The sequence below is a fragment of the Cetorhinus maximus genome, chromosome 3 (genome assembly GCF_964194155.1).
Source record: "Cetorhinus maximus chromosome 3, sCetMax3.hap1.1, whole genome shotgun sequence".
Taxonomy (NCBI): Eukaryota; Metazoa; Chordata; class Chondrichthyes; order Lamniformes; family Cetorhinidae; genus Cetorhinus; species Cetorhinus maximus.
Genome location: NC_135881.1, coordinates 77848874 through 77876057, shown reverse-complemented (window position 1 = coordinate 77876057; position 27184 = coordinate 77848874). Strand labels below are relative to the sequence as shown.

At 45.1% G+C, this 27184-nt stretch overlaps 1 protein-coding gene across 1 annotated transcript in view; it reads right to left on the bottom strand.

The window, feature by feature from the left end:
* Positions 1-27184, bottom strand: part of LOC144678739 (contactin-associated protein-like 2) — a 2328914-nt gene that overhangs the window by 1222116 nt on the left and 1079614 nt on the right. Inside the window, exon 9 of the mRNA XM_078538599.1 lies at positions 8282-8431. Coding sequence (XP_078394725.1) covers positions 8282-8431 — 150 coding nt within the window. The remainder of the gene's footprint in view (positions 1-8281; positions 8432-27184) is intronic.

Below are 27184 nucleotides of genomic sequence, written 5' to 3'. Positions count from 1 at the left end.
CAATCAAACAGCTTGGTGACGCACATGAGTTCACACTCGCGTATGTAGAGTGGTCACTGGAATAAAGTACTGAAGAGTTGCATGTAACAGTCTATGCTCACATAAAAGGGTGGATAAACAACAAGGAAGCAGGGCAAACAGAAACAAGAGACAGAAAATGAAAAAAGAAATAGAAAACGACATAGAGGAAAATAGAAGTAAAGACAACAAGCAACTCGTGAAAGACAGTATCATTTGTAGATTTTGAATAACCTTAAATTTTTAAAAAATTTATATACACTTGTGAAAAAAGAGAAAGAGTATAGGTATATTATTTCTAAAGTAGCATTTGTCTGCATATGTATGGAAAACAGAATAAAATATTGGGATAATAAAGGGAAAGTGAGATCTATAGTCTGATTACAACTTGAAAGTATTGTGAGATTACCAAGGCTTTTGATAATCACACTTCGAAAGTTGACATTTGGTACACGCAGAGGCCATGGAAAATATTGACAGTGTTACCTTAATGTTTTAACAACACTTACCCCCCTCCCTATCCACCCCCCCTCCCCCCCATCCCCTCAAACCACTCATTCCACATACTCTTCATCACTTTGAAGGATGATAAAGTTGAGTTTTGTTTTCTTTATTCTTTCATGAGATGATGGCATCACTGGCAAGGCCAGCTTTTATTGAAATGAGTGGCTTGCTAGGCCATTCCAACCACAGAGTCAATCACATTGCTGCGGGTCTGGAGTCATATAGGCCAGGCCAGGTAAGGATGGCAGATTTCCTTCCCTAAAGGACATTAGGGAACCCAGTGGTTTTTTACAACATTCGATGACACTTTCATGGTCACCATTAATGAGACTAGCGTTCAATTCCAGATTTTAGTAATTGAATTCAAATTCCACCAGCTGCCATGGTGAGTTTTAAACACATGTCCCCTGCAAATTATTAGCCTGGGCCTCTGGATCACTAGTCCAGTGATATTACCACTGCGCCACCATCTTCCTGCAGATTCCTGTTTCTTCAGCACTGTTTTGGCATTAATCAATGTAAGGCAGGCATGTCATTGGTTAATATGAGACTTGTTGGTTTCTGACTGAGATGCAATGCTCTGCAACTGTTAACTACGTTCATTGACAAGATATATCCCCAACAGAACCTAACAATCTTAAGGTGCCCAATCTGGAAGCTTCTGTCTTAGGACTTCTGTACTTTTATTACCACATGGGCTACATTTTCATCGATTCTTTATAAATATTCTGGTGTAATGAGAACTTACTCTTGCAATGAAAATTTTGACAAAAATACTGATTTGGTTGCAGTGCCTTAAGTGCGACCCATTCAAATTTAAGAATAAATAAAAACAGAAAATGCTGGAAAATCTCAGCAGGTCTGACAGCATCTGTAGACAGAGAATCAGAGTTAATGTTTCGAGTCTGTATGACTAAAGAGTAGAAATGTGATGGATTTTATATTGTTTAAGAGGGGGAGGAGCAGGCGCAGTAAAATAAAAGGTCAGGTATAGATGGGAGCTATGGAGAAATTTGACAAAGATGTCATGGACAAAGGGAGTGTTAATGGTAATGTTAAAGACTAAAGAAAGTGGTGATAGTAGCATAAAGGTAAGATAGTAGAATGTGTTAATAGCAGAACAAGGGTCAGCACTCTGTGAAAACTCTGCTTTTATCCATTCGAATTCAAGTATGGTATTTCCAGTTTATGTTAACTGGGGTCCAATGTTAAAGGCAAACACTTGCTTTGAAAATGCTTCATACTAATTTCTTTGGTTATGCCTATGCGGCTATGACAGATGCAAACATTGTCTCGCCAAATTTCATTCGTGAATATATTGAGTGTTGCAATTTCCTCTAAAATTCAGCACATACATACATAGATGCATACTAAGGGCTGTTGTAAATTAAAGAATGGTCAATCTGTGCAAAGAATATAACCTGGTCCATGTAAGAGGTTGCATGTGGCTGATGCAGTGGTCAGGTAATCTCCCATGAATAGAAATAGAATCATAGAATGGTTCAGCAAAGAAAGCAGTCATTTGGCCATTGTGACTGCGCTGGTTTTCTGCAAAAGCAACTCAGCATGTCCAACTCCCCCACCTTTTCTCTGTAGCCTGGCAAGTCTTTTCTCTTCAGATAATTATCCAATTTTTTTCTGAAAGCCACAGTTGAATCTGCTTCCACTGCCCTTTCAGGCTGTGCATTTCAGATCCTAACCAAAGATTCTGGGTGGAATTTTGCTGTCAGTGAGGAAGTTGGATATTGTGATGCAAAATGGGTAGCATTGCCACATGAGCAGGCGGCAGAAGACAGAAGGGAATTTTATCTGAGACATTCAGTAAATGGCTAGCAGGCATGGGAATGGTTAAAACGGGGGAACGGACAGGGGGAATCTGAGCACCTGAGAAGCAGGCGTCATATCTAATGGGGAGGCAGCACTGAGTTATAAGGCAGCACCAGCAGAGGAGAATGAAAAGGAGGTCAGACATAGCTAGCGATAGTTAAATGTCAGCTGCTAGAGTACAGCTGGTGCCCAGGTTCAGTGATGCCTCCTTGGAAGTGCTCCTCCAGGCAGCAAATGGAAGGATGGAGAACCTCACCTTACATGGCAGCAGGAGGAGACCAGCAAGGCAGACCAAGGCGGCATGCCGGAAGGTTACAGGGGAGGTTAGAGGCCATGGAGTGGTCCCACAGACATGGTTGTGGTGCTGGAAGCGAAACAACAATCAGATGTGGTCTGGCGAGGTGAGTGGAACTCATAACACTGAACTCACAGCCTTGGATGTCACAAAAGGTGCATATGAAATATGAGGGTGCCCACCCAGGCATCAGCCATGATCAGACACCAGTGTTCTCTGTCAGGTGCATTGCAGTCTCTAAGTGGAGGACCCTTGTCAGCCAGAGTTGTCTATTGAATTGTCAAAACTGAATGCCCGAATGCAGCAGGCATCTCTGTAACACAATGACGGACACTGAGTCTGCCACCAACATGGGCGAGCAGTGTGGCTATGAAGGACAAGTGACAATCTACATTACTGTGTTTGCAGGAAAAGAGAGCTCAAGGTGCCAAAGAACATACATACATATGAACAAGGAGTAGGAGTAGGCCATTCAGCCCCTCGGGTGTGCTCCGTCATTTAATAAGATCATGGCTGATCGTGTCTGACAAGATTATGGCTCATCTCATCCAAGAGACTACCCACCTCTGCCTTAAAAATATTCAAATACTCTGCTTCCACTGCCTTTTCAGGAAGAGAGTTCCAAAGGCTCATGACCTTTGAGAGAAAAAATTGTGACCCCTTATTTTTAAACAGCGAAAGGCAATGGACAGCAGGAGATGTGCCATTTCTCGCGGTGCTGACTCCCTGAAAAATGAGGTGATGAATCTAAGTGGCTTGGAAGCAAGACAGCCCATTGTTGATGGTAAGGTGGGTGCGGAGCCCCAAAATAGTGAGTAACCTAATGGAAGAGGCCACTAAACCTTCTGCTGCACAATAACTATGGCATATCTACAGTGAACACAGGGAGATCCAGTTGAAGAGCAATGAGAAGGAGGTATTGGAATGCACAGTGCCCCTCACATCACTCTTCTCCCTCTCACAAGTCATGATGAAGATGAGGCAGCAGCCAAGCTTGTGAAGCAAGCACTTGACACCTCAGAGGAGGATGAAATTTCTGAGGAGGCAGTGTCACATCATTCCAGCGAATACTCCGGCAGCACAGATGCTCTCACGTTCGTGGGCATTTAAGCGCATTTAGAAATGTTGGCATCATCTGGCGAGCATTGCATGGAGCAACTGATGGAGGCAGTGACTGTTGTGGCCACTCCGATTCAGAAGGCTGTGCAAGGACACAGTAATGCTCAGTTTCAGGCTGATGAAAAGCCTTGGGAGTCATTGACAAGGTGGCAGATGCTGGGGCCACAGCATGAGATGTGTGGACATCTGTCAGAACTCCCAGAGGCTATATGCACTGATAAGCAATTGATAGAGGAGTTCATCCATGCCATAACTCCAGCCATAATTCTGTTTCCCATGCAAATGCTTCCTCCACCAAGAGAGTCGTGGCCCTCATGGAGCATCAAATCCAGCAGACCACCCAGTGGATGCAGAAGATGTGCCCTGGCCTGCATGCCATTGCCTCATCAAGGAGTTTTGTGGAGAAATGGCTGGGTGAGAGGAGCCCTCATCAGGTCTCGTGCTCTTCAGGTGAGCAAAGAAAGATAAGTGTGCCCTGAATGGGTAGAGGAGCGGCCGCCGGAAGTCCCTCAGTGCTCCACTCAAGGTGCTCCTGGCAGTGACATGGTCCTCTGCTCCTCTCACCATGACACCAACATCTCATGAAGCCATGAAGACAGAGGTGGCTCCTGCACAGCGGTCATCTAGGCCTCAGGAAATGAGACTACATCTGCTGCAGTCATCTAAAACAGAGTGAAAAGCCTGCCTCCACACAACACAGGAGCACCCATAAGCACAGGTTTAAATCCACCTACTTGCACTTGGATATCACTGGTTGACAGTTTATTCTATTCTGTCACATCATTGGCTGAATGTGTCAAGTGAAAGATAATGGGCGGAATCGTTCCAGATTTGCACTAAGTGGGTGTGAAAAACAAGGTTTTACCCACTGGCTAAAATGGCGGGTTTTCGCATCATATAGTCTGCTTCCCACATCATTAATTATGCAGCCACAGGAAACACGCCATCTTGCCTGCCATGCAATTACATCACTGTCTCCTCACTCCGGGTGCTACATCTAAACTGCAGCCCAGGACTGCTCCAGTGAAAGGCCCTGAAAGCCAAGAACAGTTCAGTGACCCGTCACTGGAATGCCTTTTGGAGGCTCGCCATGATGTCATCCAACCCCATTCTCGCCACAGGAGGTCCAGCAATCTCACCACTCCGGCTTGGGAGGCTGTGGCAGTGGTGGTCAATGCCAACACTGCACAGAAGAGGTTGGCCATCTAGTGCAGAAAGAGGATGAATGATCTCATCCATGCCACCAGGGTAAGGCAACCATCTCATCACTCTAAACTCACACACTCACAAGGCCATCACACATTCACAGGCATCTCACTCACTGCCAGCTCAAGGGACATCACCACTCACCCTCTCACACGCACCCGCCCATCTCCATCTGGCCTCATCTCCTCTGGAGACTGCCTCCTCATCCCTCACCATCTTGAGGCCACTTGCACAGATCAACATGTGTCCCAACACACACCCTGGGATACCCCACTTCCCCAGTACAGCCCTTGCCTTGCAGCCTCTTCCCTTGCCAAAGGCTACTTCTCCCCCTTCCCCAAGCAAGCCCTGGCCCTACAGCCATTGAAAAGTCACACCCGCCTTATGGCTAATCTGGTAGGTAGAGACCTGCCTGTGAGCCCCCCTAAAAGTGATGTCGTGCTGCCTGTGAAGCCTGTCGCTATGATGACCACAAGTGCTGGCCAAAGCAAGGTAGGCAAACAAACCTCGAAGTCCTGAGCAAGTGCAGCTCGCCAAGTGCACTCTGCTTATGTACAGTTGTGAAACACATTGACGTGTCTGGATGATCCAATGTGGGGGGATGATTCCGGTGAGCAGGGCTTGTCATGAGTAGCTAAAGTATTAAAATTAGATTCCCGACATGCAGCAGCAGGAAACACGGCCCGCCATTGACGGGTGGAGTGGATGATTGCAAACTGGTATCACAATAGCGTAAAACCGATTTTTTGGCCTTCTTGCCATATTATCCACTCACGCCCGCCATGTTGACCGCCACCAAGAGGACTGGATGATTCTGTCCAATGTGTAATAGCATGAAAGGTCTCCTGTACTCATTTCTACACAATTGGACCTTTAACAGCTGGAGTGCTCTTGAGAAGGATGTAATGGAAAGGTCCAGAACACACAAAGTCAATGTTGTATACATGCCTTGGTCAGATGTCATGACAGGTCCAATGAGATGGTAAAGCCATGCAAGGATAAGTCAACTATAAGAGCGGGAAAACCGAATTGCTTACATGTACGTTAATGAAAGGCTTAGGAGAAACATGTGATTAATTCTTGCGCCCTCCTGGTGCAAATGTCACTCCACCTTGCCTGCTCTGTCATTGTCCACCTGGTCTCCAAATCTTCCTCCTCAGAGGAGGAGGCACCACACTTAGGAGTCTTCATTCTCCGAAGCTTCTCCTCTCTGTAGTGCAAGATTGTGCGGAGCACAGCACACCACGATAATACATGAGACCATTGATGGGAGGATATTGCAGGGATCTCCCAGGTCTATCCAGGCATCTGAATCACATCTTCAAAAGCCCTACAACTTGCCCAAGGTGCCCTTATTATCGTGTGGCAGCTGTTGTATGTCTCGACTGTGCCTGTACTGGGGATTCTGTACAGGTACAAGGAGCTATGCCTTCAGTGTTAATCCCTTGTCAACCAGTATCCTCAAAGGTACGTGGCAGCCTAAAATGGTCAGGCACCTGGGAAAGTCTTAAAATGTAGGGGTTGTGACAACTTCCCAAAAACCTTGTCAAGACTTGAAGGATCTGTTTGCAGTGGTTGCAGCCAGTTGTTTGTTGCATGAGTGGAAGTCCATCCTGTTGATGAAGGCTGCCTTTATGGGAGCCTTTATGGCCACATGTTTGCAGTCAATGTCACTCCGTACCTGCAGAAATCCAGCAACAGCTCTGAATCTTAATGCCCTCTCTGCCTAGCTGGCCGGATAGGTGCAAAAGCGCACTTATCAGTCAGCTCTCTTGTACATGGAATCTGAGACCAGTTTGATGTAGCAATGGGCTGCAGACTGGGAAATCCAACAGATGTCTCCAGGGGGTCCCTGAAATGATCCTGAGACACATAATTTAAGTACCACTGTGACCTTCACAGAAACAGGCAAAAGCTGCCCACTATTTCCTATTGGGCTCAGAATCTTCTCTATCTGAGTGTACTGCTCTGTCACCACCTCTATAGACAGCACAACCTTGGGAAACACTGTTGCTCAGGCATTTTCAGGAAGCAGAGCCCCTGCCAGTAAATCTTCTCTGTTGGGTAGCGTCTTCTCTGCACCCGAGTCTGGCCCCTCTGTGCCCTGCTTGTTCACACTCTATTTTGTCCTCATGAGACTCCTGCCCCTCGACAGATTGCAGCTGCACTCCCTTTGGGTGCACTCTCTTATGCTCCTACTCAGTAGAGGTTTCAAAACCAAAATGCATGAGGTCCATCGTAATTTCCGTTGCTCACCTCTAAAGGCCTCTCACTCCTTTTACTCGACATGCAGAATATGCACTTCAGACAGGCCGTCAATTGTTAGGCCTCCAACGTGTTCACCAATTCTACCCAGCCTCCAGCTTGTCACTCCCACGCTTTATTCACTTTCATCCTCCCTGTACTGAAAGGCTGCTGTTCCCAATGGCTGCCAACTCCAGTGAATACTGCTGCTGAGCTCCCACTTCCTTATAGCAGGCGAGGCTTTGAAGCCCTGATCATCATGCCCACCCATAGAAAAATCTAAAAACCTCCGGAAAATACCCATTACTTCTAGCCTCTTAATAGACTCAATTGCTTGGCTGCCGCTGATAAGCACGGTCTCCACCTGGCAGCCCAACCACATTTGGGAAACATCAACAGCTACAGGAACACATTGGGTTTCTGTTCTAATACATTTCCCCACTATTTTGTTGGCTCACCCGCCTCCCAGCCCACTGCCCCAGGTGCAAGCCAGCTACGTTCAGCCAACTACATCAAGTGTATATAACTTTTCCTTGTAAGTTATTTTTATGTAATATCTCTTATTGTCCATAGGTCTCCCTGCAATGTAGATAATGTCACATTTAATATACCGCAAATAGAAGTTAGCCTACTCCCAGGGGGCCTCCAATATCAAATTGGATCCAATCATGAAGGTGCTAAGGAACACTTTGGGTTAGTTTCCCTTTCTGCCTGGTTGGAAACATTTGACCTCCATCTGAAGCATTGACTGTGATGTGAAACTCGCCACGTAGGCAACAAGAGCAGGCACTGACATTCTACAACTTTGTCATACAGCACTTCCCAACACATCATGCTATCAAAATATACTAGATTTTCTTTAACGAGAGTTTAAAACAACTTGCTGCATGTTAATGTCTTTCCCTCAGTTTTGTTCAATGTCACACCCTACGTAAAATGAATTATGTGCTGCTAACCCGGTCAACCATGTTGCTGTCTTTAAACTGAGAAAATTTAATTTTAATTAATTTATAAATGAGCTTCATGAATTTTACTGAATGCTAAATAACCTCATACAATTTACTGTACCTCCAAAAAAATACGAATCTCCAGTTTTGATTTGCATTGAACTGTTTGTCCGAACAGCAGAAGCATCATCACCGTCAATAGTGAGAATTGCAGAATTTTCTTTGGCGTAAAACTGTATTGTATGCCATTGTCCATCATTGAGCCCAAAACCTGAAATTCAACAAGAAAGTATCAACAATATCTTCTGCATGCTCAATGTTGCTGGAGGGTGTAAACCCTGTAAACTGAAGCAATTAAAATGGCATAGAGAATAATCAGTTTATGTAATGATACAGTGACCAAAGTAAACATGAATAAAGCCTTCAGTCTCTTGATACACATATATGAACATCAATACATCTCTGAGAAATCAAATGCGATGGCCCCATTTTAAAAAATTTTGTTTTATTCAGTGCACTTATTTATAAGGAATTGGTTTTAATTGAAAAGTTGAGATCAGGCAAAATGAAACAAAATTGTTAGGAACCTAATTTTTGTGCTAAATAGGCTGCCTAATACTTAAAACCAATAAAACTTTAGCAAAATATCTTTGAATAGTTTTTGAAAAATCTGATTTTGGAGCTAGGCTAATAGTTTATCACATTATTAATTAGATATATAATTCCTTCCCCATCTTCTGTACTGTAGGATTGCAAAGTTAGAGGTTGCGGGGGTGGGGGGGGCGGGGGGGTGGGTTGGGGGTGGGTGTGTGCAAAATTAAGAGGAGTTGGGGAAGGAGGCTAAGGGACATGTTGAGGCGAAGGGAGAGATGGGGTGAAGTGAGTTGGGGAAAGGAAGAAGATGGGGAGACAGGTCGAAAGGAGGAAGCGGAGAAAGGAAAAGAGGGGAAAGGTATTTACTGCATAAATCTTAAGGCAAGATAATGATTTAAAGTAATTTATTTATTCTTTTATTTTTACTTTGCCTACATTTGCAATGCTTAAGTATAAAATCATAAAATGATACAGCACGGAGGATGCCATTTGACCCATCATGCTTGTGCCAGCTCTTTTAAAGAGTTATTCAATTAGACCCACTCTCTTGCACTTACCCCCTAAACCCTGCAAATCTTTCTACTTCAAGTGTTTATTCAATCACCTTTTGTATATTATTGAATTGACTTCCTCCAGTCTTTTAGGCAGTGCATATCCATCACAACAACTCACTGATGAAAAGCTGATCGCAAAAAATTGTAAAACCTTACTGATAAATTGATCCTTTGTTTTTGACCTAATCTAATCCATGCAATTGCAGAAAGTGCAACACCTGCCCCTTTACTCCCCCCCTCCTCACCATCCAAGGGCCCAAACACTCCTTTCAAGTGAAGCAGCGCTTCACTTGCACTTTCCTCAGTTTGGTCTACTGCATTCGTTGCTCCCCATGCATTCTCCTCTACATTGGAGAGACCAAACGTAGACTGGGCGATTGCTTTGCGGAACACCTTCGGTCTGTCCACAAGCATCGCCCAGACCTTCCTGTCGCTTGCCATTTCAACACACCACCCTGCTCTCATGCCCACATGTCCGTCCTTGGCCTGCTGCAATGTTCCAGTGAAGCTCAAAGAAAACTGGAGGAACAGCGCTTCATCTTCCAATTATGCACTTTACAGCCTTCCGGACTTAACATTGAGTTCAACAGCTTCAGATCATGAACTCCCTCCTTGCCATTTTTAAAACTTGTAGTATTCTTTGTGTGAACTTAAAGCTAAGTGCAACAAAACACAGAAATGTTTGGCATCCAATTATGAAAAATGTAACAAAAAGAATTGGCTAGTACAGTGGAATGAACAGCAGGGACAGAATTTTAACCTTTGGATCTGCTCGCAGCAGAGGAGGCCAGCAGTGAGTCAGGAATGCAAAAAATAATGGGGTGGGCTACGTGTGGCTTTTTAACTCAGCCGCAGCGATAACATTCTGCTTCCAGGCTTTCAACCAATTTTAGCAGACGGGTATGATCACAACCTGATCCTGACTGTTCAAATCTTACCATTTAAAGGGATCCCAGCAGGGTCAAAATGGATCTATTCTGTAATTGCCACAGAGTTAGCAACTGAACTGATGGGTTTACAATGTGGGAAAGTTGTAAGCCTGGATCTTGGAGGCACACCTGGAGGTGAAAATGGTAAAGGCCTGAAGAGGAATATCCTTCTTAGCAGACAAGAGGAATTGACTGGCCTGAGGGCAACCAGATGTGGCTGGAAGTCATGGAGAGGGTGAGCAGCAGGAGTGTGGTCCCTTGCTCATGGATGCAATATTGAAAGGCCTCATTAGGGCAGGAATGGTGTGTGGCATGTCACATTCAAGTTCCAACCCCCTCAATTTGACTTTCACAGCCTTTTCCTGCACAACACTCCTCAGACCACTGCAGCTCTATCCATTCTTCTCTGGGCACTTTATCACATCTCCATCTGAACAGCCACCAATCATGCTCACCCTCATCTTTTTGCCATCTCACATCTATCGTTTACAGTTATCCTCCACAAATGTTGGCATTCCATTCTCTCAATACATTCCATTTCTCATACTCATAACTCTCTTTTCCTCTCCATGGAGAGAGAGCGCAGACACCAAGGAGAGACAAAGGATCGTGATGGACCTCCAGTCATGGCTGATTTCTGTCACATATGAGCTGAGGCAAGTGGCTGCTGAGGAGTACTCAGAAGAGGTTCTACACTCTGTGGAAGCACCATCATGCACTGTGCACATACTCCACCAGCTCAGATACACACACCTCAGATGGGCCTCCAAGGCAGGTAGTTGGATTGTCACATGGTGAGCCACACATCACAAGTGAGCAGGAGAAGGTATTTGAGATGAGGTGAGCAGTGAAAAGGCCCTGTCCAAGGGCACAGAAGCCTCCGAGCTCTGTTCAGCTCGACTCAGATGCTGAGCCATGGGGGTCATTGACAAAGAGGACCATTCTGGAAGAGCGACAGAAAATGTGTGATGTTCTGCCTGCATATCCAGAGACACTGCACACATTTGTAGAGAGTTCATAGGAGCCTATCTCTAACAGGAGCACCATGATGTCTCAGACCATTGCACTGATGTCCATCTCCATGGGTGGAGTGGCCATCTGCATGAAGCAGCACACATGGCAAACAACCTAGTGTGTAATGGTCCTCACTAATGGTCTGCACACACAGTTTGACAATTTAAACAGGAAGGAGGAAAGTCTCACCTTGGCCATCAGCGCCTCACTGAAGAACAGCAAAACACTTTCCATCTCTTGGCTAGCAGGGATATGTGGGTGAGCCATGAGAGGAAAGATGAAGTAAGGGGACATGGAAAAGCAACATGGATAAAGGGGAACCTGTGGATCTGCTGTACTTAGATTTCCAGAAGGCATCTGACAAGGTGCCACATCCAAGGTTATTATGCAAAAAAAGAGCTCCTGGTGTAGGGGGTAATGTATTACCACGGATAGAGGATTGGTTAGCTAACAAGAAGCAGAGAATAGGGATAAATGGGTCTTTTTCAGGTTGGCAGAATGTGAAAGTGGAGTGCCATAGGGATCAGTACTGGAGCCTCAACTATTTACAATTTATATCAATGACTTGGATGAAGGGGCCAAATGTGTGATTGCTAAATTTGCTGATGTTACAAAGATAGGCAGGAAATTAAGTTGTCAAGAGGGCATAAGGATTCTGGCAAATGGACATAGATAAGTTAAGCGAGTGGGCAGGAATTTGGAAGATGGAGTATGATGTGGAAAAATTTTGAACTTGGCCACTTTAGCAAGAAGAATAGAAAAGCATCATGTTATTTAAATGGGGAGAGATTGCAGAACTGTGGGGTACAGGGGGATCTGGGTGTCCTGGTACATGAATCACAAAAAGTTAGTTTGCAGTTACAACAAGTGATTATGAAGATCAATGGAATGTTGTCATTTATTGCAAGGGGAATGGAATATAAACGTAGGGATATTTTATTACAGTTGTACAGTTGGTGAGACCACACCGAGAGTACTGTGTACAGTTTTTGGTCTCCTTATTTAAGAAATGATATAAATGGATTAAAAGCAGTTCAGTGAAGGGTCATCCAGTCATATCCAGTCATGAATGGTGGTGGACAATTAAACAAATCACTGGAGGAGAAGGCTCCATAAATATCCCCATCCCCAATGATGGTGGAGCCCAGCACATCAGTGCAAAAGATAAGGCTGAAGCATTTGCTACAATCTTCAGCCAGAAGTGCCAAGTGGATGGTCCATCTTAGCCTCCTCCAGAGGTTCCAGCATCACAGCTGTCAGTCTTCAACTAATTCGATTCACTCCACATGATATCAAGAAATGGCTGATGGCACTGAATACTGCAAGTGTTATGGGCCCTGACAATATTCCGGCAATAGTACTGAAGACTTGTGCTCCAGAACTTGCCATGCCAAGCTGTTCCAGTACAGCTACAACACTGGCATCTACCCAGCTATGTGGAAAGTTGCCCAGCATGTCCTTTACTCAAAAAGCAGGAGAAACACAGCCCGACCAATTACCGCCCCATCAATCTACTCTCGATCATCAGTAAAGTGATGGGATGGGTCACCAACAGTGTTATCAGGCAGCACTTGCGTAGGAATAACTTGCTCATTGACGCTCAGTTTGATTTCCACCAGGGCCACTCAGCTCCTGACCTCATTACAGCCTTGGTTCAAACATGGACAAAAGAGCTGAACTCCCAAGGTGAGGTGAGAGTGACTGCCCTTGACATCAAGGCAGCATTTGACCGAGAGTGGCATCAAGGAGCCCGAGCAAAACTGGAGACATTAGGAATCAGGGGGAAGGCTCTCCGCTGGTTGGAGTCATACCTATCACAAAGGAAGATGGTTGTGGTTGTTGGAGATCAGTCATCTCAGCTCCAGGAGGTCACTGCAGGAGTTCCTCAGGGTAGTGTCCTTGGCCCAGCCATCTTCGGCTGCTTCATCAATGACCTTCCTTCCATCATAAGGTCAGAAGTGGGGATGTCGGCTGATGATTGCACAATGTTCAGCACCATCTGCAACTCCTCAGATACGGAAACAGTCAATATCCAAATGCAGCAATACCTGGACAATATCCACGCTTGGGTTGACAACTGGCAAGTAACATTTGCACCACACAAGTGCCAGGCAATGACCATCTCCAACAAGAGAAAATCTAACCATTTCCCTTTGACATTCAATGGCATTACCATCACTGAATATCCCACTATCAACATCCTGGGGGTTACCATTGACCCGAAACTAAACTGGACGAGCCATATAAATACAGTGGATGCAAGAGCAGGTCAGGGGCTAGGAATCCTGTGGTGACTAACTCACCTCCTGACTCTCCAAAGTCTGTCCACCATCAACAAGGCACAAGTCACGAGGGTGATGGAATACTCCCACTTGCCTGGATGAGTGCAGCTCCAACAACACTCAAGAAGCTCGAGACTATCCAGCACAAAGCAGCCTAATTCGTTGGCACCCCATTGTTTAGATGATAAATATTCACTCCCTCCACCACGACGCACAGTGGCAGCAGTGCATGCCATCTACAAGATGCACTGCAGGAGACAGCCCTTTCCAAGCCCATGACTGCTACTATCTAGAAGGACAAGGGCAACAGACACATGGAAACACCACTAACTGGAAGTTCCCTTCCAAGCCACTCACCATCCTGACTGGGAAATATATTGCCGTTCCTTCACTGTCGCTGGGCCAAAATTCTGGAACTCCATCCCTAACAGCACTGTGGGTGTACCTACACAGGGATTGCAGTGGTTCAAGAAGGCAGCTCACCATCACCTTCTCAAGGGCAATTAGGGATCATCAATAAATGCTGGTCTAGCCAGAGATGCCCACATCCCATAAATGAATAATAAAAAAAAAACTCGACTGATACCTGGGATGGGAGGTTATCTAATGAGGAAAGGTTGGACAGACTGGGCTTGTAACCATTGTAGTTTAGACGATTGAGAGGCGGTCTGATTGAAAAATATAAGATCATGAGGGGACTTGGCATGGTGGACATTGAAAGGGTGTTTCCGCTTGTGGGAGAGAATAGAACTAGGGGACACAGTTTAAAAATAAAGGGTCTCCCATTCAAGACAGGGATGAGAAGAATTTTTTTCTCTGAGAGGGTTGTGAATCTTTGGAACTCTCTTCTCCAGAGGTTGGTGGAGGCAAGATCATTGAATATTTTTAAGGCAGAAGTAGATAGATTCTTGACTAATAAGCGAGTCAAAGGTTATTGGGGGTAGGCAGAATGTGGAATTGAAGCCACAATCAAGTCAGCCATAATCTTAATGACTGATGGAGCAGGCTCAAGGGGCTGAAAGGCCTACTCCTGTTCCTAATTCATATGTTTGTATGTAAGTGTGGACTCTGCTCAAGTTGCAAAATGGACTTAAATGGGTGCTCTGACAAACATGGCATTTGTCATCTAGGAGATGCACTTGTGTGCAGATTGTGAAATTCTGCAGGTGTCACCAGCAAAATCCCTGGAAGAAGCCAGAGGTGAAGAAATTCAAGGTTGTGGTGAGCTTAACTGTCACTGTCAATGGGTGCCCAGCTGGTTCAAGCAGGAGGCCTTGTTCAAAGTCTTGTTCAGTGTCCTGAAAATCATTCAAAAGTAATGCAAACACACTCTCAAAGTAAGTACTGTGAATAAAAGCCTTTCTTAGGCAAAGAAGCAGCTGCCAGAGTTCAGTATTTGTGGGATGTCCAGCTTGTCAATTTTACAGCCCTGACTATTCCAGATGTTCTCATGCCTTGTTGAGCCTGGTGAGTTTCAGACCGCCTTTGAAACACATGATCTGACACTTAAAACCAGAATAAATGGTTAAGTCCTCAGTTAATTGGCTTTTTGCATATTACAGGCCCATTTATTCCAATGGGGCTTCCACCCATGCCCCAGTTAAGTGCAGCAGTCAGCCAGATTCTGCCAGCTTCCCAACTCCCTTCCACTATAGGGTGGTCTTTGGTGCACTCCTAGCAATGTGGCTGCCCCTTTTTTTATTTCAGATCTCAACCCATATGACCTCATTTGATGTTTCATTTAGTGTATCATCGGTCCTCACAGCTGTAATTGATTCTTTAACCAATAATGCTATACCCCCATCTTTTTTATCCTCCTCTCTATCCTGCCTGAAAACTCTATATCCAGAGATGTTGAGCTGCCATTTTTGCCCCTCTATAGGCCAAGTTTCTGTTATAGCGATGACATCATGCTGCTATGTGTCTGTGCCCTCAGCTCATCAGCTTTACTTGCTATACTCCTCGCATTTATATATGTATAGCTTGTAGCAATGCCAAATTCCTGTGTTGTACACTTTTTAACCAGTGCTTCTTATGTCTTTCAGAATTTTCTATCTCCCGTTCCCTGCTCTGAATTTGCCCTCAGCTGCCCATCTCTCTGCCAATCTAGTTTAAACCACTCAACAGCACTAGCAAATCTGCCAGCGAGGATATTCATCCCAGTCCTGTTCAGGTGTAGGCTGTCCGGCTTGTACAGTTCCCACCTTCCCCAGAACCGGTCCCAACGCTTCAGAAATCAGATGCCCTCCCTCCTCCACCAGCTTTCCTGCCATGTGTTCAATCGCTCAATTCTCCTATTTCTCTCATCACTTGCATGTGGGACTGGGAGTAATCGTAAGATTACTGCTTTAGAGGTCCTGCTTTTCAATCTCTTTCCTAGCTCCCTAAAATCTGCTTTCAGGACCTCATCCCCTTTCCTACCTAAGTCATTGGTACAAACATGGACCACCACCTCTGGCTGATCACCCTCCCCCTGAAGAATGTCCTGCAGCTGCTTCATGACATCCTTGACCCTGGCACCAGGGAGGTAACACACCATCCTAGAGATATGTCCATGGCCACAGGAATGCCTGTCTGTTCCCCTAACTAATGAATCCCCTATCACTGCTGCCCTTCCTTTCTTCTTCCTCCCCTCTTGTGCAGCAGAGCCACCTGTGGTGCCACAAACTTGGCTCTGACTGCACTCCTCCAAGGAACCAATGCCTTCACTCATATCCAAAATGGAAAACTGACTGACGAGCAGGATCCTAGGGGACTCCTGCACTACCTGCCTAATTATCATAGCCTACACGGTGGTCACCCATTTGTGATGTTATACTCCAGTTGTACAGGGCATTGGTGAGACCACATCTCAAACTGTATGCAGTTTTGGTCTCCTTATTTAAGGAAAATTATAAATGCATTGGAGGTGATTCAGAGGACGTTTACCAGATTGATACCTGGAAAGAGTGGGTTGTCTTATGAGGAAAGGTTGGACAGACTGGTCTTCTTTCCATTGGAGTTTAGAAGAGTGAGGGGTGGCTTGATTGAAGTATATTAGATCCTGAACAGTATTGACAAGGTGGACGTGGTAAAGGATTTTTCCTCTTCTGGTGAGTCCAGAACTAGGGGCCACTGTCTTAAAATTAGGGGGTGCCCTTTTAGGACAGAGATGAGGAGAATTTTTTTCTCTCACAGGGCTGTGCAACTTTGGAACTCTGCCTCTGAAGGCAGTGGAGGCGGGGTCATTGAATATTTTTAAGGCAGAGGTAGATAGATTCTTGTTAGGCAAGGGAATCAAAGATTTTCGGAGGTAGATGGGAATGTGGAATTCAAAACACAAGCAGATCAAGCATGATCGTATTGAATGGCGGGGAAGGCTCAAGGGGCCAAATGAGGGCTCACTCACATGAACATAGACATAATAAAAATTATGTCAAAACATTTTTAAAAATTAATGTCGGAAACCTCATCCTGCCCATGAATGAGGTTTCCTCAAAAATGCAAAGGCCGCCTGGCTGATTTGCCCGCCCGCCAACTGTAAGGCTCTATGGGCAGCAGAAAATAGCAGTTAATTAATTAATTAATAGCCTTAATAGGCCTCTTAATTGTCAGCGAGCACGCTGCCAACTCTCGCGCGCTCCCGCAGACTGAAATATCACACGAGTGCACGATGATGAGTGAGTTCACGTGAGTGAGTTCTATGTGGGGACATTTTTTTCACATTTTCCAGATCTTTATTTAAGGGTTTTATATTCTTCAGCTCCCTAAGCCAGCTCTCTGCCTTCAAGGAACTTTCATTGCGTGCTCCTTCGCACATGTGCAGACTTTGGTGCTCGCCCTCCTCCCACGTTCCCCCCACCCCCATCCCGGCAGCGCTGAGCTTTTTCATTAATTGGCCAGCCAGCGTGAAATTGAGGACGGGGGCTGATTGTGGGCAGTGGGTCGTTTCCTGGCCGCTCCCAGGCCCACCTGCTGTACTTGCCCGATGACCCAAAAATCCTGTTCTTGGTCTCCTGGAGGCTGAGAAAGATAGAGAAAGAAAAAGAAAAGTGCAAGAAAAGAGCACCTCCCTCCCCTCCTCACCAAACTCCCTTACTCAGCAATCTCACAGTAATTACACTGAGAATAAGTTACACTCCCTCTGAGCTACTCTGAGCTTATGAGTGGTTCATACTTCCTCTCAGTCCTCTTGCTATACATGCACTAAAGGAAATGGGCTTAATACAGCTCTGAGTGGGCATGAATCCCAAATAATAAAACACCCCATGATTTAGATAAAACTAACTGTCTTTCTTGGCAAAGTCATAAGAGTGACTAATGAAAAATGGAAAAGCTGCTTTGGAAGTTAGATAATTCTCTCCGAGTTTAAGATTAAGATATATATAGGAGGATTTTATTTATTTGCTATTTGTGGCAAAACTATCCATATTTCACTTAAGAGTTGGTTTTATAATTTCCTAAGGATAGTAAACAGAAAATCTTTCCAAACTTTTGCGGAAAAGAGCAAAAGGATTTAACTGTGCTTCAAAGTCATGCCGTATCCAACATTGAGGGTGACTCTTGATTTAAAAAATGAAACAATACTACATTGCCATTCATTAATTTAAGTGCAAAATACACCAAAATAAATTAATAGTTGAAGTGAGGAATGCAGTGCATTAGCTACCTACATTGACTACGGCTGTGCAGCAAATAAAAGCTCCGTGGGTAGTATATGACATATAGTGAGCCCATGTAGCACATCTCATTCATTAAAACAGCTGCCAGATGCTGATACGGGAATGAATCCTTTGTGATCGCAGGTCACAAGTTGAATTGCAATGAATTACTTGGTTGAGTAGTCCTTAGGGGATAATCACTTCCCACAAACTGTGAAACCATCAGTCACACACCAGCAAATATACTCACCAGTGAAAACATCTGAATGCTGAGGACTCAACCCATACCAATTCTCTCATATATCTATAGTGGTTACTATACCAGCACAGTGTTGTAACAATATTGCTTGCTCTGACTTGCATAAGCTTCACTGAATTTATGTAAAATGAACCACTGAATATTTATCATAACAGATAAATATAGTAATGATGTGGTCAGTGCATGGAAGCACTGGAAGCACTGTTTGTTGGTGCTGCACACACCGATACTGATTTCACATAGAATTACATGGAATTTACAACACAGAAACAGGCCGTGCTGTCTAACTTGTCTTTGTTGATGTTTATGCTACACATGAGCCTCCTCCCATTTTATGCCATCAAGCTCTATGTGCATATCCTTCTGTTCCTTTCTTTCTTATGTAATTAGCTCCCCCTTATAGGCTAATATACTACTCCATATAGTAGTAAATTCTACATTCTAAACACTCTCTGCATAAAGACGCTTCTCCTGAATTCTTCATTGGATGTATTAGTGGCTATCATATTTAAGACCACCAATTTTGGACAACTGGACAGTTAGAAACATATCTACTCTTACCCTATTGCACCATTTCTTAATTATAAAGATCTCTATTAGTCACCCATCAGCCTTTTTTCTATACTGTAAATTATGGTTGCCTTATATAAAATAACTTTTGATGCTCCCATTGCACTGCTGGGTGTTTGCAGGGATTAGGAATAGAGTATTCAGTTTTAGCAGCTCAAAAGAGAAACTAATTCCAAATTTGAAAATCAGAAGGACGGCACAGAGACTATCAGCAAAATTCCATGAAGGTACATCTGCAGGTAGCAATAAGGGGAAAGCTGGACCTTTTGAACTGGGGGCACCTCCAGTAAACAGTACTGCCAGAATCACTTGAATGGAAGTGAGAGGTTTAATGCTGTCTCAATTGTGTCCCAAACATGGCTACAGATGAGGAAGAATTGCTGGGCTATGTAATTAACAAGATTAGTGTGCATAACTTACAATGTGGTCTTACAAGGCATGTTAGTCACATTTCCATGCAGTTGCAGCACCATGGAGTGATTATGCACAGCTCTCTAGTAAATGCTCATCTAATTTCCAAGTGGACAAGCAATGCTTTTGCTCCATAGCCTATTCAATGGGAGAAGCAAATTACAGATAGCACATATTTGTGGATGATATGAAACTTGGAAGCATTGTGAACTGTGAGGAAGAGAGTGTAGAACTTCAAAAGGATATAGACAAGTTGGTAGAATGGGCAGATAAGTGGCAGATGAAATTTAATGCAGATAAGTTTGAAATGATTCATTTTGATAGGAAGAATGCAGAGAGGCAATCTAAAATAAAGGGGTTGGAGGAGCAGAGGGAGCTGGCTGTATATGTGCACACATCATTGAAGATGGCAGGTGTTATGATCCCAGCTGATGTTGCTACTGGACAAGTCAGGTCCCAAGGTGGAACCTGGCTTGATAGATCCTAACTTATATTTATTTAGAAACTTGGAGGGCGGCTACTAAAATTAGCCACAGAGTCTGCCAATGAACTGTAAACAGAAGAATAAAACATTTATTAAACAAGAAAATATGAACAATGTTACATCACTCCTTCACCCAGAACTATACCTTTACAGATATATACAGATTCGTAAGGATAACACAAGTTACAAAATCTACCTTGTACTCTAATGTTCACAATAAGTATATCATCCATGTAAACCATTAGGTGACCTGTGGTCAGACACCCCACACTCTGAAACCAGTGACAGATGTCCACCAAAGCAGGTGCTATGGATCTCTCATCAAATCTCCCCAGGCGCTTGTCACACCATGAGCCAACCGAACTCACCAAACTCCGTCTTTCACATGCACGAGGGTTCCAATCTCCACTCTCAAAGAGCTCACCTTGGAGTTTTCTCCCAAGCTACACTTTCATTTAGACATCTTCAACAAGGATCCACCTCCAGGTTTTCAACCTCTCCTTCCGATGTTCCTCTCCCCCTGGATCGCCACGTGCATTCAAGCTTCGCCTTCCACACACTCTCTCTCAGATACTTAGCTGTGCCAAAAGAACACCACTGCTTCACAGGCCCATGGTAAGGAGTCACCCACCTTTGGTTGTCTCCTCGGATCTTCTGGCTTCTAGCAAGTCCACTTTGCCTTGATTCTGCTCCACACAACTTTCTCTCTTTAATTCAGAGCCTTTTCCTCTGCTCCTTACTTTCAATTCCACTGGGCAGGACCAGTTCAGATTCCTGTTCTTTTCTCTTGACTTCACTGTCTTCTTGGGACCATCTCCTGCCCAACTCCCTGTTTTTTGGGGCTTTTTTTTTCTTTGGGACTTGCTTCCTGCAGCTCCCTTCCTGCCTGCTCTGGCAGTTTCTGCAGAATGGCCCTATCCACTGAAATCAAACTGCTTTTCTGTTTTTCCCTGTCTCTGTGGGCCCCCTGTTGCTAAGCAACAGCACAGTTTTTCCTACTTTGTTTTAACTTCCCTAAACCACTTCAAGGGTCATAAAACAGGTACACAGACTGAGCTTCAGATTTGCTGACTCTATCTCACAGAGAAAACTCTAAATGAAACTAGACCCAGATGTCACCCTTTTAACCCACAAATAAAAAATAAATGAATTAATCTTAAACCTAAAGCTATAGCTTATTCCTAACACACACAAATACACATATAACCCACTTAAAACTATTCCTACTTCCTAACACAGATCAGGTTGAGAAAGCGGTTAATAAAGCATATGGCATCCTGGGCTTTTTAAATAGGGCATAGAGTACAAAAGCAACAAAGTTATGTCAAACTTGTATAAAACACTGGTTTGGTCTCAACTGGAGTATTGCATCCAGTTCTGGGTACCACACTTTAAAATGGTTGTGAGGGCATTAGAGAAGGTGCAGAAAAGATTCATGAGAATGGTTCTGGAGATAAACAATTTCAGTTATGTAGAACGTTTAGAGAAGTTGGGATAGTGCTCCTTGGAGAAGAAGAATTTAAGGGGAAATTTGATAGAGGTATTCAAAATCATGAGTGCTCTGGACAGAGTAGATAGGAGGGAACTGTTCCAATTAGTGGAAGGATGGAGAATGAGAGAGCACAGATTTAAGCTAATTGGCAAAAGAAGCAATGGTGACATGAGGAAAAACCTTTTCATGCAGGGAGTGGTTAGAATCTGGGATGCACTCCCTGAGAGTGTGATGGAGGCAGGGTCAATTGAGGCTTTCAAAGGGGTATTAGAACATTATCTGAAAAGGAAAAAAATTGCAGGGTTATGAGCAAAAGGCAGAGGATTGGCACTATGTGAATTTCTCCTTCGGGGGACAGCACAGATACAATGAGCTGAACTGCCTCCTTCTGTGCTATAACCATTCTGTTATTTCCTGATACTATGCATACCGATTAGATTGAGTGTCTGCTCGTCTAGACAGATCTGCTCATATTTCTTATTCCAAACACATACCCATGTTCTGCTTGCAGAAGGCCACACACAACCAGCGTCAGTGAATGTAGAAGGGGATGGTGTGAGTCACCTAAACTGCAACTCTTCATTTCTTATAAAAATAAAGCCCTGGAGATTCTTGGCACAGAGATAATAGAGGAAGTTGGTTGAGAATAAGGGGAAGGGGAAAGGGAATTCAGAGACTCCACCTTGCTCATTTTGATTATTATTTTGTTTTTCATTCTTTAACTCCTTATTGACTGAATCATTCCTTTCATCACACACTAAAATACATTGCAACATACAACATTACAATATCTTATAATCAGAGCATCAACCCAGCATCTTAAAGCACCCTGTGTCATATATTCTCACAATGGTAAACACCAATACTGACACATTCACTCTGGGATGGCCAGTTCATGAGCTGCAGAAAAGTGCACAAGGTGCTTCAAATGCACTAGTGCAGGTGGTATTGGAGGAGACACAACCTTGAAGGAAGAATAGCTTTGAGGCGTCTAATGCTTATTAAAATCAGAATTAGGAGCTTATAGAACCTGCTCATCATGTAGTTTCTTAGCATCAGCAGTCAAATACAGTCAAAGTCCTAAGCAGAGAAGCTCAACCTTGGTTGATGTCCTATAGAGATCAGCCTTTTTTGTTTGCATCAAGTTGGAGAATCAGGTTGTTTTATAGCCACTCAGGCCACTGAAAGGGTGGACTACTGGAGCTGGTGCATGACACAGATGTCTCACAGCAATACCACATCTGTAACTCCAAGATGTCCTACTCAAATGACTGCTGTGTTTTCACTTGCATAGAGACTGCATCATGTAGTATAGCTATAATATATATGCCATTTGTCATCGAAGGGTCTTATACAGAACTAGCATCAGTAGTTGCTGGACAATTTCCAACCTATAGATAAATGTAGTCATCCACCTCTCTATCTTCCCAGTCTAAGGAAACATTTAGAAGGAGCATCAAGTTAGGAAACAGAATACACACACCATACACTGTCACAAAGGGGTAGTACTAGGTTAAAATTCATTGAACACATGTGCAACACACACAGTTAAAGTAAATTAAACTTCATCACAGTCTTTTTTTTGCTATGAAGTAGGTAGTTAGTGAGAAATAATGGTGTTGATTTCATCTGAAAAATGCAAGTATGAATAAGGCGTGGGCATGAATTCGTGACTAGTGGCATTTGGACAGCTGCTTATTGTTTGCCAAAATTATAACTGCATCTATATAGCATCCTCCTCCAACTCCACTATAGGTAAGGGAAAATTAAAGATGTAGAGTAACTAAAACAAGAGAGATAAATAAAAAAAAATGAGTAAAACCTTCAAACAGAAGGACAGATTCAATTGTCTGGTCCAAATAAGCGTTCTTTATACAAACACATGGTGTATAAGGGAGAAAGTGAATGATTTGCGAGTAGATCAAGCCTGATGTTCCTCATTAAATATTTTGAAGAGGTGATGAAAGTAACGGACAGGGCAATGTCTATGGATAAAGCTCTTCATACGAAACCGTTAGCTGAAGTTGAAGCTCATGTAATTGAAGGTAAGTTACTGACCTAGTTAGGAAATTGGCTGAGCACCAGGAAATATAAAGCAGGAATAATGATCAGGTATTCCAATTAGCAGGATGTGCCTAGTGGTGGCCTGCAAGAATCCTTTTTGGGGCCTTAACCATTTACTGTATTTAGTAATGACTTAGGATGATGGGTTAGAAAGCCACATATACCAATTTGATGTGAAGATAGTCAGTGTTGTAAATGAGGGCATAAAAACATTGTAGATGAAAGCATAAAAATACAAATATATATTAATAGATTAAGTGAATGGGCAAATGAATTTCAATATAGGCAAATGTGAGGTCATGCACTTTAGATCTAAAATGGATGAAACAGGGTAGTTTTTATGTGGCGATAAGCTAGAAACAATGGAGATCCAAAGCAACTTAGGGGTCCAGGTACATGCGAAATTAAAAGGTCATGAACGGGTACATGAAAATAATCAAAAAGGCTAATAGAATTCTTTGTCTGGAGAGGATTGAATACAAGAGGGTCAAAACTGTGGTTAGGCCCTAGAATAACGTGAGCCGTTCTGGACACCACAACTTGAGAAGGATATACTGGCCTTGGTGAGACAGTAGCATATATTTACCAGAAGGACACCTCGGGCGGAATCGTCCCAGATTTTCACGAAGTGCAGTAAAACGACGTTTTACCCTACGACCGTGATGGTGGGTTTTCATGCTGTATCGTCCCAAATCCGCCACATTATTTATGCATTCCTGGGAAACACACCGTTTCCATGGCAGGCAAGCTCACATTCGCCTGCCCACCATCACCTCACCACTTCATCACGCCGGGGACCATATTTAAAGTCCAGCCGCACGTAAACATCTCAGTGCTTCCAGCCCACGACTGCCGCAGGGAAGATGTCCATGACTGGCAAAAATACTGTAGCCCCCCGGTTAAGTGACGCGTCACTGGAATACCTTTTGGATGCAGTGGAGACTCGCCGCAATGCCGTCTACCCGTGCTCTGGTCACAGGATGGGCAGTGGTGTGACCAACCATGCTTGGGAGGCGGTGGTCAGCGCCAATGCCCTGCAAAAGAGGACAGCTACCCAGTGCCGCTACAGGATGAATGGTCTCATCTGCTCCACCAGGGTAACTCACTCTTCTCATCACTCCCAACTCACACACTCTCAAACCTATCACACATCCACAGGGATCTCACACCTCAAAGGGCAACACCACTAACTCTCACACACACCCTCACATCTCCATCAGGCTCATATCCTCTCGAGCTCACGTCCTTCATTCCTGTCCATGGCTCCGCTCACCACACAAACATTCCACATAGTGCCAAGTGTCCTGCTCACACTCTCTCCATCTGTTTTCATGCAGGAGAAGCTGGCTCACATCAGCAGGGAAAGGTCCCAGACCGGGGGGTGGAGTGGCCCATATTAGGCCCCTCATTCACTTTGAGGCGTGTGCCATCGCACTGACTGCTGAGGATGTGGACCGTGCCTGCGACGACTGTGTGGTCGGCGGCGAACACCCACCTGAGGATCCTGCACCACATCATCTCTCTGTCAACACAACTTTGAGTGCTGTCTCTCCTGCTTTTGACTCTGCTGCCATGCACTAACTATCTGTACTTGGTTCACAGGGAGCTCTGCAAAGGGGCCAACACCTTCAGCCAGCCAGTCCGTCAGCTCCATCCATGTCTCATCTGCAGCCAAGAGGACTCCTCTTCCAGTGAAGAGGTGGAAATAAGCAGCCTGGAAGACCCAGCACTGCAGAGGGAGCAGCCGGCCCACGAGTGATTCTGGAGGTAAAAGTGTGTGTGTGTAGCAGGGCCTTTTGGAGCCTCATGCAAGCACTCTCACACGCACGTGGATCCTTCATGTTTCACACTCATCTCAAAGTCCTGAATAATTTGAATGCTGGCTGCTGGGGTTTGATTTCAGTTGCGCATCTCTGCCTACCCATTGATCACGCTCCTATGCAGCACCTGATCTCGTCCACCACGATTCTCATTTCACTTTCGATTTAGCAAGCATGGTCTTGGTTCGGTTTTACTTGTGCTCTCCCATCTTTTCCCCTCCCCAGGTCAACCATTTCCTTGCCTCCATCACAGTTGACCGCTGCCCCCGCTGTCCCAGCATCACCTTCCACCTCCCCTTCGTTACCTACCAGCCACAACCCTTTTCCTTTGGAGATGTCCAGGTGAATGTGCACATACCCTTCCTTCCTGAAAATCCCACCCCCATTCACATTCACCTCCCAACCTCCTCCTTCCCACCCCTAGGGTCCATGTCTGCCTCTGGGTCCCCACCAAACACCCTCGCCATCCCTTCTGCTGCTACTCTCGAACCCTCACCCTCCCACCCTACCGCCTCACTCCGCCCTTAGTTATTCTCACCACTCCCTCGTACCACGCCCACCCTCAGTTCGCTCCCCAGGAGGTAGATTTGGACCCACTCGATCCCTCCCATGCACATTCACCTGCACATCTCCCCCTCCGCACCCCTTCCCCTCCTGGAACCCCTTCTCCCCTCTTCCCCGAAACCCCTTCCCCCCGGAACCCTTTCCCCCACAGAACCCCTTCCCCCCTCCGCACCCCTTCCCCCACTGGAACCCATACCCCCCACTTGTCCTCCTACTCCCCTGGACTCCCCTCTTAGTCCCTCCCCCCTCCCGACTCCTCCCCCCAGCCTTGCCTCTTCCTCCAGCCTCACTCATACCCCCTGCCTGACTACTTCCTCCACTCTTACTTATTCCTCAACCCTTACTCCCTCCCCTCTCTGCACCCCTCCTCCCCCTGGACACCCTGCCTTCTCCGCACCCCTTCCTACCCCCGGGCACCCTCTCCTCTCCGCACCACTTCCTTCCCATGGACACATTCCCCTCTCCACACTCCTTCCTTGCACCTTTCACCCCCCTTACGCCTACCTCCCCAGTTGCGGTCCTCTCCCCTGTTACCCCCTCCTACCTCTGTTCTCAGTCCTCCTCCTCCCAACTTCACCCCACCCTGACACCTTCATTCCCCCCTCCCAACTTCACCCCCATCCCCACACCTTCATTCCGCCCATCCCAACATCACCATCCCCCCAACACTTCTTCTCCCCCAGCCGATCCTAGCTCTTCCTCTCCCACCCCCTCGACCATCACCCTTTGTGAGCATCAACATTGACTATCCAACTTCCGTGAGCTGCTTCGCAGCAGAGCCATGCCCATGAGAATCCACCCAGCATGCCATGGACATCCTCTAATTTGCCGTTGGTGTCAGGCTCCAGCATCTCCTGCTCCTCCGATGTTCGCCACGTGAACAGAGCCCTTGCGGGTAAGTCCCAACGTCTGCACGTCACACTTGTATGGACGTGTTCTGCACCAGGGTGCTTTTCCGCCGATGTGGATGGATGATCCAGCTGGGCTGGGTGGGGAGGGACACAATTCTGGTGGGAAGGCCTAATAATGATATGCTGATGTATTACAATGAGGTTCCTGATGTCCAATGGCGAGGTCTCAACAGGCTGAGCGGACAATCTCAAACTGGTTTCACGCCGTCGTGAAACTGATCACGCCATATTGTCTGCTCCCGCCACTGAACACGCCTGACACCGGCGGGCACAGAAAATCCTGGCCCTAAACTCCAAGGGTTAAATGTTCAGGAGAAGTTACAAAAACTAGGGTTGTATCTCCTGGAATTTAAAGGGTGGTCTGACTGAAGCTTTCAAGATATTAAAGGAAACAGATAGGGTAGATAGAAATTATTTCTGTTGGTTGGGAAGTCTA